General features: G+C 41.7%; 1 protein-coding gene across 7 annotated transcripts in view; it reads left to right on the top strand.

Annotated features, from left to right (window-relative positions):
- Positions 1-13470, top strand: part of NKAIN2 (sodium/potassium transporting ATPase interacting 2) — a 760233-nt gene that overhangs the window by 734511 nt on the left and 12252 nt on the right. For 4 of the 7 annotated variants that reach the window (XM_077300384.1, XM_077300430.1, XM_077300422.1 and 1 more), the window contains 2 exons: positions 99-155; positions 13274-13355. In XM_077300384.1, the coding sequence (XP_077156499.1) occupies positions 99-155; positions 13274-13355 (139 nt within the window). Of the gene's footprint in view, positions 1-98; positions 156-13273; positions 13360-13470 lie in introns of those variants that run through there. The other 3 variants (XR_013224835.1, XM_077300405.1, XM_077300395.1) reach the window with 2 other exon arrangements.

Below are 13470 nucleotides of genomic sequence, written 5' to 3'. Positions count from 1 at the left end.
TATTAATCATTTCTTTAAAAAGCACTACCTAGCACAGAAAAATCACCTCTATATTTTCTCAAACTCTTATCTGAGTTTTGGCCTGCTAAAATTTACAGCTGAATACCCGATGATGGGAGGAAGATTGGTCTACTGGCTCCCTGGAGCAAACCAAAGTATGTATTCCTTTAAAAATTTGAATGTCTTGCCTGGAGTCCCCTTTGTTAAGAAGGTCATGGTGAGAGGAATCCCTTGCTGGGCCTTTTCCATAGTGAACTTCAGCTGGGGTCCCCAACCTCTTCGAGCCTATGTGCACTTTGGAATTCTGGCACAGGGTGGTGGGCACAACCGCAAAAAGGTTACTGCAGAAGAAGAAGCAAGGCACAAGATGGTTGCCATGGGATACAGAGCCATACACAAAATGACTGCCACAGTAAGTGGAGCTAAGCCCAAAATGTCCAGAAGTGAGTTTATGCATAATAGTAACACCTAGCACAGCAGGCTGAAGCTGTGCTTACAGAATGAAGTTTAAAATGAACATATTGTTAAAAAATATTCTTACATGCACACGTCTCATCTTCAGTAACACAGTGAGGATTTTTTTGCTGTGGTGGCAACTGCGGCCAGAAGCAATATATTTTTTAAAAATTGCTCAATCAGATTTCCCTTGGCCAATCAGAAGCTCTGGGCACTACCCACTTTCAAAAACACTTGGAGGGCATGAGGAAAGTTATTGATGGGAGCTATGGCACCCTGGGCACCACTGTTGGGGACCCCTGACATATAGAATCTTTGAGATTCACTTTAGAGTCTGGCTAATAAATTATAGGAACTGTATGACTTTCTCATTCAGGTTTTGTTTTGAAATTATTTGATGTTTGTGTTTTAGATTATTTTCTTAATCCTAATGTTTGGTTTGTGGTTATGTTCTAAATTGTGTTATGAATTTGCTGAGAACCTTAGTAGATAGAATTAAAATTGTACATAAATGAAAGCAATTATCTATCTTCTATGGCTACTTTAAAGGATTTTTACATATTAGTATTGGGAACTAACCTACCCCATCCTGAAACCTTTCATTCTATGTTATGTAACAAAACAGTTTTACCCACAAATAGCTATATTTTTAGGAGGGAAAATGTTGCCTAAAGCTTGATTTATAGCCTATTGTATAGGCTTGGGAGGTGCTTCTATTGTGCTCTGAGATCAAGAATCAGACTAATTACATGGTTCTTGTATTCAGTTATTGCCAGAACTGTGTGAACTCAAGTCATAAGCAAGGTTGCCAAGCCAGCTGATAACCAGTGGCAAATCAGAGGGAGGGCAGGCTCATGTAATCAGTATTCATTATTATTATTATTATTATTATTATTATTATTATTATTATTATTATTATTATTATTATTATTATTATTATTATTTCCCATTCTTCTCTTGTTGATTTAGGGTGAGTAACATCAGTTAAAAGCAACAATACAATGTAATACATATAAAATTAATTTAAATTATATATAACATTATGTTAAAGCACCTACGTTACTGTTCTAAATCTTCTGGGATGTTAATCAGTATTTAGTTGGTGATGGTTGATTGGGTTCTTGAGCAGGGAGGCCAGGTGTTATTTTCTGGCCTCAGCCGTAGGCCTGGCAGACCAGCTGTATTTTACAGGCCCTCCGGAACTGTTTAAAGGTTTGAATGGCCCTGATCTCGCTAGGGAGAGCATTCCACCAGTATAAAGCCAGGTATGAAAAAGCTTCTTTAGGGCCGAGAACCCAGAGCAGATTTTGTTTGCTCAATCTCAATAAAATTTGGGGAGCATAGCAGAAGAGGCAGTCCCATAAATACAGGGGTCCCAGACCATATAGGACTTTGAAAGTAAGAATCAAAACCCTGAATATGATTCAGTGTCCAATCTGGAGCCAGTGCAGCTGTGCAAACACAGGTGTAATGTCTGTTCTCCATTGGGATGTGGTAAGGACCCAGACTGCTGTATTCTGGACCAGCTGGAGTTTTCAGAGCATTTTCAAGGGAAGCTCTATATAGAGCATGTTGCAGAAGTCTAGCTTAGAGGTGACTATTGTGAGGATCACAGTGGCTAAGTCAGTTAAAGAGGCAGTTGTTGTGCCTGGTTGAAGGTGTAAAACTGACCCCTTCATGAGCTGGGAATTACACTACTCCCAACTAGCACATCAGCCCAGCAAGTGAATCTCCATGTTAGTTGGAATTATCTTCAGCCTGCTCCACTTGAGCCAGTTCCCCATGGCCTCCAGACTTCTGGCCAAAGAATCTGGGAGTGTTGATGAATGGCTACCCATCAATAAAAATAGCTAGGTGTCATCAGAGCACAGATGGCAGCCCAGACCAAAAGTCTGGACCAAATGGGTAAGGGGGCACATGGAGATCTTAAATAACATCAGGGAGAAAATAGCTCCCTGCAGGACTCTGCACACTGGGGCTTTCCGCTGGGAGGTTCTAACACCACCCTCTGTCCCCGACCTAGGAAAGACTGCAGTCATTTTAAGGCTATGGCTTGAATTCTCATGTCGGCTAGGCACTGGGCTAATAGTCCATGATCAACAGTGTCGAATGCTGCTGTCAGTTCCAACAAGAACAGCAGCACCAACCTGCCTAGATCCAGCTGCCTCTGGAGGTCATCTGTGTGGGTCACCAGAACTATCTCCATTTCATGGCCAGGTCTGAAGCTGGTCTAGAATGGAAACTCTGTAGCTGAACTACCTTACCCAGAAATAGCAAATGCAAAAGTTGGCTGGGTCAGATAGATCCAGCCCCATTTTTTTCAGAAGTGGCCTAACCTAGGCTTCCTTTAATCTCTCTGGGAATGTCACTGCAACCAGTGAGAGACTGATAATTAATTTATTCAACAATTTCTAAAGAAGACTGAGGTCATATCCATGTTTTTCTCAGAAATGACGTTAGTCCACACAAGCAGTTGTCAAAACTTCTTTAGTTTTCTTATAAAGTTCCTAGAAAATTGTAGAGGTGTGATGTCACTATCAGGTTTCTCCCAGAAGTGATGCCACACCATCAGCCTGACAGCCATTTTTTATTTTTTCTCAACTATTGCTCTAAGTATAGTGTGTGAGTTTTTTTCCATGTTATATTCAGAATTTTCAGTTTAATACAAGTTTAGAATGGATATACAGAAAATCAGAGGAAAAGTGAACCAACATTTGCAACAGTATCAAATATTTTGAGGACATAATAAAGTAAATCTCACATTCCAGCCCTATCATCACATATACAATATTGACAGGATCTAATATGGTTGGGAAACATAGCTATGTACACACCCACCTGCCCCCCTCCCACCCAATCCAAGCACTTCATTGGCCATTGGGGGCAGAAGTGGGCTGACATGACTATATATGGTCATATCACCCTGTAAATGTTGAACAAATTATATTAATTAATTAATTAACTCCTAGCCATTCAGGAAACCATTCCTGGGCCATCAAGAAACCCCAGGGTTTCATGAACACCTGGTTGAGAAAGCCTGATCTAGATGTACACCATCTCCCTCAATGGAAGGTAACTGGGTAAAAGATTTTGGTTTCCATTTCCCAAAATAAAACACTGTCCCATTTGTCAGTTTTTCCCAAAAAGAATAAATACCAAATGTTGGCATAGCCCTTGGTTTCTCTCAGTGGCTTCTCAGAAAGGAAGTCTTTGCCACAATTTATTCCATCTGTCATCTAAGGCAGTAGTCCCCGACCTTTTTATCACCAGGGACCACTCAACACCGGGGACCACTCAACGGGGACCACTCAACGCCTTTTACTGAGGCCTGGTGGGGGGGGTAGTTTACTCCTCTACTCTCAACCACTGCCCTAGCGCTCTCTGATTACTATGGTAATGTTTAAACATCCCTTCAAAATAAGATACAGACACACCACAACAATGAAGTGTGTTGTAAAGGGCTGGGGGGGGATGAAGTAAAGGGCCGGGGGGGGGGAAGAAGGTGTCCTTCGGAGCCCACCTCCAATTAGTCGAAGGACCACATATGGTCCGCGGCCCACAGGTTGGGGATCGCTAATCTAAGACGCTCAATGTAGCATAGAAAGCCTCTCCTCCCAGTTTTATCCTTTCATTAACCCAATGAGACAGATTTAGGCTAAGTGTGAATGGCCCAAGATCACCTATTGAACTTTTTAGCTGACTGGGAAATTGGTATCTTCCAAATTCTCAGCTCAGCAGAACAGTCAGGGGTTCCTCGGTCATGTGGCTGACTGCTTAATTTTCACAGTCCCACTAAATATAAATATCTTTTTGACTAACACCTTTCCAATCAATGTTTGTTATTTGATTTGCTCGATGAATGGAAGGCTCATGTTCCCATTATCTGTTACTCCATGGAATTTTAATCAGGATGATTCAAATGGAGAACTTGCTTGGTTACCTATGTGTTAGTGGAGATGTCCATCAAGTTTGTCCCTCTCAAAAGTTCTGCACAATGGTAGATGCCCAAGAGCTTCTTAAGAGACAGAAATGCTGCAGGTGTGAAGACCATTGCTTTTTTATTCTTTAGGATTTCAGAATTCTCTTTCTTGTGGTGGAATTTTCCTTCTATCATACCAGGTTTTCACTTTGGGGTTTTTCCCTCTTTCCTTCATCCCCACACTGCCCTGGTAATAAGCTGTCTACCGCAGTCACTTGCTCACAACTCATTTCATTAGATCTTACCCTACTGCATTTTCTCTAAATGGTGATGATTGGGTACAACCTGCAAAATTTTCCATTTTATTAGAATAATTTTGTCAATTTGAAAAAGCTTTAGGGATCAATTTAGGATGTCCTCACATGCAAAATGGCACATTACAATGGAAATGATCTTAGAAATATCTTGACCTAACTGAAATATAATTTAGAAAGTGAGAAGAAACTATATTTTAAAGCATTTCTCATGTGCTCTCTAAAGTATTGACATATCTATTATAAACTATCAGTAGTACTTTGTACTTCTAGAACGTTCCATATTTACTGGCTGATAAATTCCACAGTCATTTAATGAGAAAGATTTCTAAAGAACTGGGCAACACTGAGGGCCATTCTGTACCTGAAAAATATAGTGAAATGATTACCTTTTGCAGACACCATATTTTTGGTATTTCTCACAATGTTGTCAACATCCAGTGTCCCAATCTGGTAGCTACATGCTCCACTTTAAAGAGCTAGTTGGGGAATCGCATAAAATGGATCCTCCAAACTGTGTAGCATGAGAGAGAGGAGAGCAACCAGCAAGCCACACGCCAAGGAAATGTGTGGAGCTGAAGTAGCATTATATCCACCTCCAGTGCCCACCCTCACACCTGCCTCCCTCTCCCTTCTCCTGGAGACAGGTTTTTTTTTAAATCAAACTGCCTGGAGCAATGAATAGGTGTTAAATCAACCAGGCAAAGCAAAACAAAAAATTCCCCCCAGTTAACACGCAAAGCATTCCTCTCTTGTCCCCCTCCCCCCAAAAAAATCAGGTTTGAGATTAATTTTTAAAAGGTTCAATGCTTATAATTGTAAAACGGGTGGCATTAAAAAAAACACTACGCATTTATGATTAGATGCATAGGCATCTACTTTCAAAAAAATAGTTGGCATTGTGGGCCGTTTAAAACATGGAGAAAGATGATTGGCTGCCTGGCTTGATTGACAGGCAGAGGAGAATTGCGGGTAAAGTGTTTTGCTCTCTTCCGCCATTTCAAGCAGTCATGCAGAGTGCCAAGAAGCATGAGAAGGCAGCAGAGGAAAGCGAGAGAGCCAGGAGGTGAGGAATGGCCGGCGGCTTGTTATTTTATAGCATTACACCATTTCGCTGGTGTAATGCTATTTTTTTCAATGTGAAGAATTGCTCAGAAAATACTGTAAAACTGGATTTCTAAAGACCTAACAGAAAATATTTGTAGAGGGGTGAGAAGTGAACCAGGGCAGTTTAAAGCCCAGCATGAATCAACAGCAAATCTAGCCCCCAAAATAAATGCTATGCGGATGTGCTTTAAGGCAAAATGGAATTAATAGTCTTTCGACCACATCGATTTAATGGTCTAGTAAATATGCAATTGCTTATTAGTTTTTACAAACATGTTGCTGTAAATAGCACTCCAGTTGCCAGAGCCATCCCAAGCAGTTATTCCCTTCTAAGCCTCTAATAGATTTAGAAGGGTATAACTCTACTTAAGATAATCTTATGGATTCCCTGGCCCTCCAGTAATTATATTGATGGGGAAATGAGATTCCCCCCTGCAGCAAGATCAGCTGTGATTGCACAAGAGCTCAGACTGCATGACATCACTGGTAATGAGCAATATAGCTGTTTGGGGAACTCTTTTAAAAAAGAGGTTGACCACTCTCTTGGACAGATGAGTGAGAGGAGTAGAATGGCACATTGCTTCCTTCCCTGTTCTCCACTTTGTCATCTCATGCTCATGTGCACCTTACAACTATGCATTGTATTTTACACCCGATAACAGAAGAAAGAACCTGCTCTAGGCTATAATAAACATTTAAACAATTTAACAATAAATACAAGTAGAAATGTCTTATCTCTTCTTTTAATTGTCATAAATCAACCAAAACGGCCTCCAGATTTAAACCGTTTTCAAAGGTAATTTCATCAGTGGTTGTTTTTCCAACTTAGTATTTGCTGGTGAAGTCCTTTAAATTCTGTGAAGAAGAATAGATCCTAGTGACTCTGATTGGACTGGATTCTGATTTTATTGCTTTCCCAACATAGTTGATAGAAGGATGAAAGTGATTATAGCTCACTTGCCTTTCTTCTCTCTTTTTCCTCACCGTAGGGCATTGGGCACTGGTTTAACACCTGAACTACCAGGGGCAATCTAGAAAATTTCGCCTCTAAAGGGGAGAAAACATTATTGTCAGACTTTCAGGGAGATGCATGCACACCCTGTATGTCAGACCTGCCCAAACGTTATCCCAGGTGCTGTGGGAAGGGGGAGAATCTTGCTTCTCCTGACAAGGTGCGGGGGCGGGCTGGAAAGCACACAAGGACTGATTGGTTTGTTGTAATGGCTTTGGAAAAAATGATGATGGTTACTGGTCTACTTAGTAATCACATAGTACAGCAAAGAAAAGGGATCTTTTTTTTGGGGGGGTCCCAGTAAATAGGGAAAGAAATGTCCAAAAATGACCTCAGCTTGGTTGCCTCTTATTCCTGTTCTATGAATTTTTCATGAGCTCTTTGGATGCGTGTATTCACACACACACACACACACACACTTTCTTTTGATATCTGGAGATAAATTAGCATAGCCAAATTTCAACTCTTCTACAAGGCTCTAATTGCAGCGTTGACTATGCCATCACTTTAGGAGAAAGCCAAAGCTCAGGAAAATCTGTTTGTTTGTTTGTTTTTAAAAGGCGTTTTCCATTTGGTGCCACTGTGATTTATTTACATTTCATTGATTTTGGAGGCAAACGAAATGAAACTGCCTCAGTCACAGTCATTTTAACATATCCAAGTTTTACTGGGAAATCATTGTTGTGTGAATATTTTTGTAATAGTAATTACTTGTGTATTATTATCTTCATACCTTTATATTATATTGTAATCATACTATAAAATATAAAATGCAGCTGCCATTTGGAAGTAGTAACTGGCAATCTCCACACTGGTTGGCTAATCTCTTTAGTTTGGCAGTCACCTATCTTTCAGTCAACCCACCTTGACCACCTGGAACTCCAGGCAGTGATAATGGGCCTACTATGTTGCAAGCACATGACATTACAATCATGTGATATGAAGAGAAGGATCATCATGTGACATGAGCATTTATGATCTCAAGAGGATTTAGGGTTTAAGCAAATCTAGAGATGGCAGTAGCCAAGGGATAGTGTCTGGGTGGCAGGTTAACATGGATAGAGAGGTTGTCGAGAGGCATTTAGCTGCACTGGATGAGTTCAAATGCCCTGGGCCGGATGAAATGCACCCGAGAGCGCTCAAAGAACTTTCCAGAGAACTTGCAGAACCCTTGTCCATCATCTTCGGGACCTCTTTAAGGACTGGAGATGTCCCGGAGGACTGGAAGAGAGCAAATGTTATTCCGATCTTCAAAAAAGGGAGGAAGGAAGACCCGGGAAACTACAGACCAATGAGTCTGACCTCTGTTGTGGGGAAGATAATGGAGCAGATATTAAAGGGGGCAATCTACAAACATCTGGAGGACAATTTGGTGATCCAAGGAAGTAAGCATGGATTTGTCTCCAATAGGTTTCCTTTTTTGACCAAGTAACAGGTTTGCTGGATCGTGGAAATTCGGTTGATGTTGTTTACTTTGATTTTAGTAAAGCTTTTGATAAGGTTCCCCATGATGTTCTGATGGATAAATTGAAGGACTGCAATCTGGTTTTTTAGATAGTCAGGTGGATAGGGAATTGGTTAGAGAACCGCACTCAAAGAGTTGTTGTCAATGGTGTTTCATCAGACTGGAGGGCGGTGAGTAGCGGGGTACCTCAGGGCTCGGTGCTCGGTCCGGTACTTTTTAACATATTTATTAATGATCTAGATGAGGGGGTGGAGGGACTACTCATCAAGTTTGCAGATGACACCAAATTGGGAGGACTAGCAAATACTCTAGAAGATAGAGACAGAGTTCAACGAGATCTGAACACAATGGGCAAATGGGCAAATGAGAACAAGATGCAATTTAATAAAGATAAGTGTAAAGTTCTGCATCTGGGTCAGAAAAATGAAAAGCAGCCCTACTGGATGGGGGATACGCTTCTAGGTAACACTGTGTGTGAACGAGACCTTGGGGTACTTGCGGATTGTAAACTAAACATGAGCAGGCAGTGTGATGCAGCGTTAAAAAAGGCAAATGCCATTTTGGGCTGTATCAACAGGGGCATCACATCAAAATCACAAGATGTCATAGTCCCAATGTATATGGCACTGGTCAGACTACATCTGGAGTACTGTGTGCAGTTCTGGAGGCCTCACTTCAAGAAGGACGTAGATAAAATTGAAAGGGTACAGAGGAGAGCGACGAAGATGATCTGGGGCCAGGGGACCAAGCCCTATGAAGATAGGTTGAGGGACTTGGGAATGTTCAGCCTGGAGAAAAGGAGGTTGAGAGGGGACATGATAGCCCTCTTTAAGTATTTGAAATGTTGTCACTTGGAGGAGGGCAGGATGATGTTTCCGTTGGCTGCAGAGGAGAGGACACGCAGTAATGGGCTTAAATTACAAGTACAACGATATAGGCGAGATATCAGGAAAAGTTTTTTCACAATCAGAGTAGTTCAGCAGTGGAATAGGCTGCCTAAGAATGTGGTGAGCTCCCCCTCACTGGCAGTCTTCAGGCAAAGGTTGGATACACACTTTTCTTGGATGCTTTAGGATGCTTAGGGCTGATCCTGCATTGAGCAGGGGGTTGGACTAGATGGCCTGTATGGCACCTTCCAACTCTATGATCCTATGATTCTAAGATCAGGCCAGTGGGCAGCAGCCCAAGACAGGAAGGGACAGGAAATACTAGGAAAGTGGTTCTCAACCTTCCTAATGCCACAACCCTTTAATACAGTTCCTCATGTTGTAGTGACCCCCAACCATAAAATTATGCAAGTGTTCTTTCACAGTAATTAAACTGAAAGTGACCAATGGCATGAAGATCCATTGTTCATGATTGTATATAAATTGTTTTTTTTTTTTCTGGGGTTTCTCAGTTCAGTTCTGCCTCTAGTTCCACTATGCCGATCTCGCTCTTTTCTGCTGCTCCAGACAGACGAATGCTCTATCTCGATCTACCCTGCAAGGATGTTATGTGGTTGAAATGTAAGAGGAGCAATGTCAGCCACTTTGGGACTCCCTTGGAGAGAAGGCGGGGTACAAACCGAGAAGCCAAGGTGCTCACCCTGCCGCAACCACTGTGAAAGGGTCGTTCGACCTCCAAAGGGGTCCCGACCCCCAGGTTGAGAACTATTGTGCTAGGAGCTAAGCACTAGGCAATTAGCTAGGAGATGTACTATTGTGAGGAACAGATCAAGTTTTAGAGCCTGGGAGGAACTCACCTTACTGTGTTGCTGCTGCTCCCAGCTTGTGGCAAAAAAATGCAAGAAGTATGGCCCCACAGAACCAGCAAGTCTTTCCTAAAAGGAACAAAAAATGGCAACATGATGTATAATTTCGCAAGTGGAGTCAAAAACCTTGTATAGGGTTGAAGACAAGAGATCTACTTTACTACTACTTTCATTTCGGTTATCATTTGCTACCTTTTGTTGCCCGGATGGTAATGAGATGGATAGTTTTGCTATTTTATGCCATAGTCTTTCTTTCCTATTTGCCCATCTGCTTTTTTCGGCTGGCTGTTTCTCTGCTGCCCTTTGTGAAGATTCCCTAGTCCCAGAGCTAAGTTTGTGCCAGCAGATACCCTTCTGTTCAGGGTAGTTGCCATTTCTGGTGGAGAAAAGTATCCAAGCAAATATTTCTAGAAACTAAATTGAATAGTAAAACCCAAATTTGTGCAGATCAGATGAACTTGCATGGTTCAACAAGGTATGTGTTTCTGCAGCTAATGTTCAACCTTATACAACTCTGAGTTTAAGAGCAACTTCTCTGGAAAGAGACTCCAGCAAGGAAGGAGAGACACTAGCAATCCATGATGTGCATTATTAGAGGAAAATCAGGCCCTTTGGTACATTGGAAACATGGATTGCTCCTTTTACTCAGGGACACTAAAAATGGCCATTGCCAGCTGCATTGGGTGACTTGATAATGACTGCTGCTACATGGACACTGTCAAAGCTTCTGCTATAGGATTCTGCTCTGCAGATTTGTCATTAGCCCAGTTTTATGTTTTTGGGGGAAGACACAAACTTTTTCAATACAATTTATATTAAAGAGTAAAGCTATTGCAAGAATATATTTATTTTAAAAACTATGTCCCTAAATAGTCTTTGTGATTGTATAGCATTCTTCTTCCTCATTATAGTCTCTAGTTGGAAGAAACAGATTAGATATTTCATCCTCTCTTAGAAGCTTAGAAAGACCCCTTTTGTTTGCTGTATTTGAGAAAGATGCTGCAATTGAGGAGGAAGTGCCATTCTGTGCACAGAGGCATAAGCCTTGCTGATACTAGTGGCACTTGTATCTCGGTAATCATCATGCGCAAGATCAGGCTGCGTGAGATTTAAGATTATACATCCTGGAATGAAATGCATCAAAGCTTTTATGTTTCACATCAGTGGGGATTATGGCTCTGTACTTTTGGATTTGTTTGTGAGGGGGAAACGTAATTAAGGGACCTACAGCAGTGCTGCTGCTGCTGATGTACAAGATAAAAAGCAAATGTACTAAAGTGTGTTTGATAAATCACTTTAGGATGTACAGCTTCTGTGGTCATCCAGTCAATAAACTCTATTTATTCATTCCATGCTAATGCTGTCAGGACTTCGGAAGCAGTGTGACACTTTTACTGACCTTTTAGGCACAGCCAGGATAAGTCCAGCTAAAAGGGCAACAGTTGGAATGGGTTTTTTTAAGGGGGGTGAAGAAGTAGGACTTATTACGTTTAGCTCAATCTGGACACCACACAGGTTCCAAAAAGGCTTTTAGAGTTCTGAAATGCTAGCAAGGAAAATATGTGCATGAGAGACATTGGGGACCAGTACACTGGGATCTCTTCCTATATATAGTGTCTATTGAATGTATCACAGGGCTTGGAAAATCTGAAGAAATAGATTGCAAGCGAGTTTGGGGGACACATACAGAAGAATAGCAGCAGAGGACAGCCAAAATGATCAAGAAGTTGGGAGCACATTGTCTGGAAGGAAACACTAAAAAGTATTTTTTTTCAGTTTAGAAAAACAGCCACCATCAAGGAGGGACATGATAAAAGTTTATAACATTAAGGATTGTGTGGAGAAAGTGGATAGGCTTTTTCTGCTTCTCAGAAACTACCAGAAATTTCGGCAGCCAATGAAGTTGATGGGAAATATGTTCAGAATAGATTATCTTCGCTTAGTACATCTTTAAATTATGGAATTCATTGCCTATGGGCATAGTGCTGGTAGGGTTGCTATTTCCCCAGTGAGCTCAAGAGATTCCCCAAGTGTGCCTATAATTCCCTGCCAGTGCAGCTATCAGTGGCATACTCCACCGGGAACCTGGGCATGATCTTGGACACCTCTCTCTCTCTCTCTCTGTGGAGGAACAGATCAGAAGCAAGGCTGCCATTCTTCCACCTGTACCAAGCTAAGCTACTAGGGCCCTGTCTGGCCCCTGAACACCCACAGTGACCTCTAGACTGGACTTTTGTAACTTGTAGGCTCTATGCAGGCCTACCCTTATCCCTGACCCAGAGACTCCAACTGGTACAGAATGCAGCAGCCAGGATCCCCACGGGAACAACTTGGAGGGGCCACATTCGACCTATACTCTAACAGTGGCACTGGCTACTGATTGAATCCCAAATAAAGTCTTGGGAATTACCTTCAAGGCCATACACACTCTGGGCCCAGTGTACCTGAGGAACTCCCTCTCTGTGACTCCCTGAGATCATTACGCTAGACTAATTTCAACAGGCTGGCCTGAAGGAAACATGTCTAGCCTCAACCAGGGCCATGGCTTTCTCTGTCCTGGCCCCTACCTGGTAGAATGAGCTTCCAGAGGAGATCAGGGCCCTGCAGGAGCTAGCATAGTTCTGCAGGACTTGCAAAATAGATCTCGTCCACCAAGCTTTCGGTTGAGGCCAATGAGCCAATATCATCAACTGGGGCCCCCTACAATCCTCCCCCACCAGACACACCACCTGATACAACACAAGTCCAGCCACCTCATCAAGTGACAGTTTATATAGTTATATGTTAACTGTTGGATTATGTTACATGTTGCAGATGTTTATAAATTACAAGTTTACGAGTTTGACCAAAAAATATAATGTACCAAAAATTGTGAACTATGAATTTATATTGTAAACCACCCCGAGCCACCGGCGGGGAGGGGGGAGTACAGGAATGTAATAAAATAAATAAGTGTGCACAGTGCACAGATAGTACATGGATTCCTCGTAACGTGTGCACATGGCTTTTGGAAGTAGGGAATGCAACCCAAGTGTGGCATCTATAAGATAAGGACTACATAGACTTAAAGTTTGACTTCAGTGGTTTACATAGGATTGCACAGTCAGTTGCATGAATTTTAATATACTATTCAGTAAATCTACCCAAAGTAATGTCTGTAGAAGCTTTTGGTTTTGTTTGGTTTCTAATAGTAAAGATTGTTTCTTGGAATGATTTCAGCAATGAAAGCAATTTCCTCCTCTTTCAGTTGATTTCATAGGTGGATTTGACTCTTACGGCTATCAAGGCCCTCAGAAGACGTCTCATTTACAATTACAGCCCATGTACATGTGAGTACTTAATGTCAAAGATGTTTTGTGCTTTGCCAGTTGTTGAGGAAATATGGTAGAAAGTAGCCAGTGTTTATATTTTAAATTCAAGGCATAGTAAGCTGCTAATTGTAGT

This window comes from Paroedura picta, chromosome 1 (genome assembly GCF_049243985.1).
Source record: "Paroedura picta isolate Pp20150507F chromosome 1, Ppicta_v3.0, whole genome shotgun sequence".
In the NCBI taxonomy this organism is placed as follows: domain Eukaryota; kingdom Metazoa; phylum Chordata; class Lepidosauria; order Squamata; family Gekkonidae; genus Paroedura; species Paroedura picta.
Note: the sequence above shows the minus strand (reverse complement) of the source record. Positions and strands in the feature narration are given on the sequence as shown.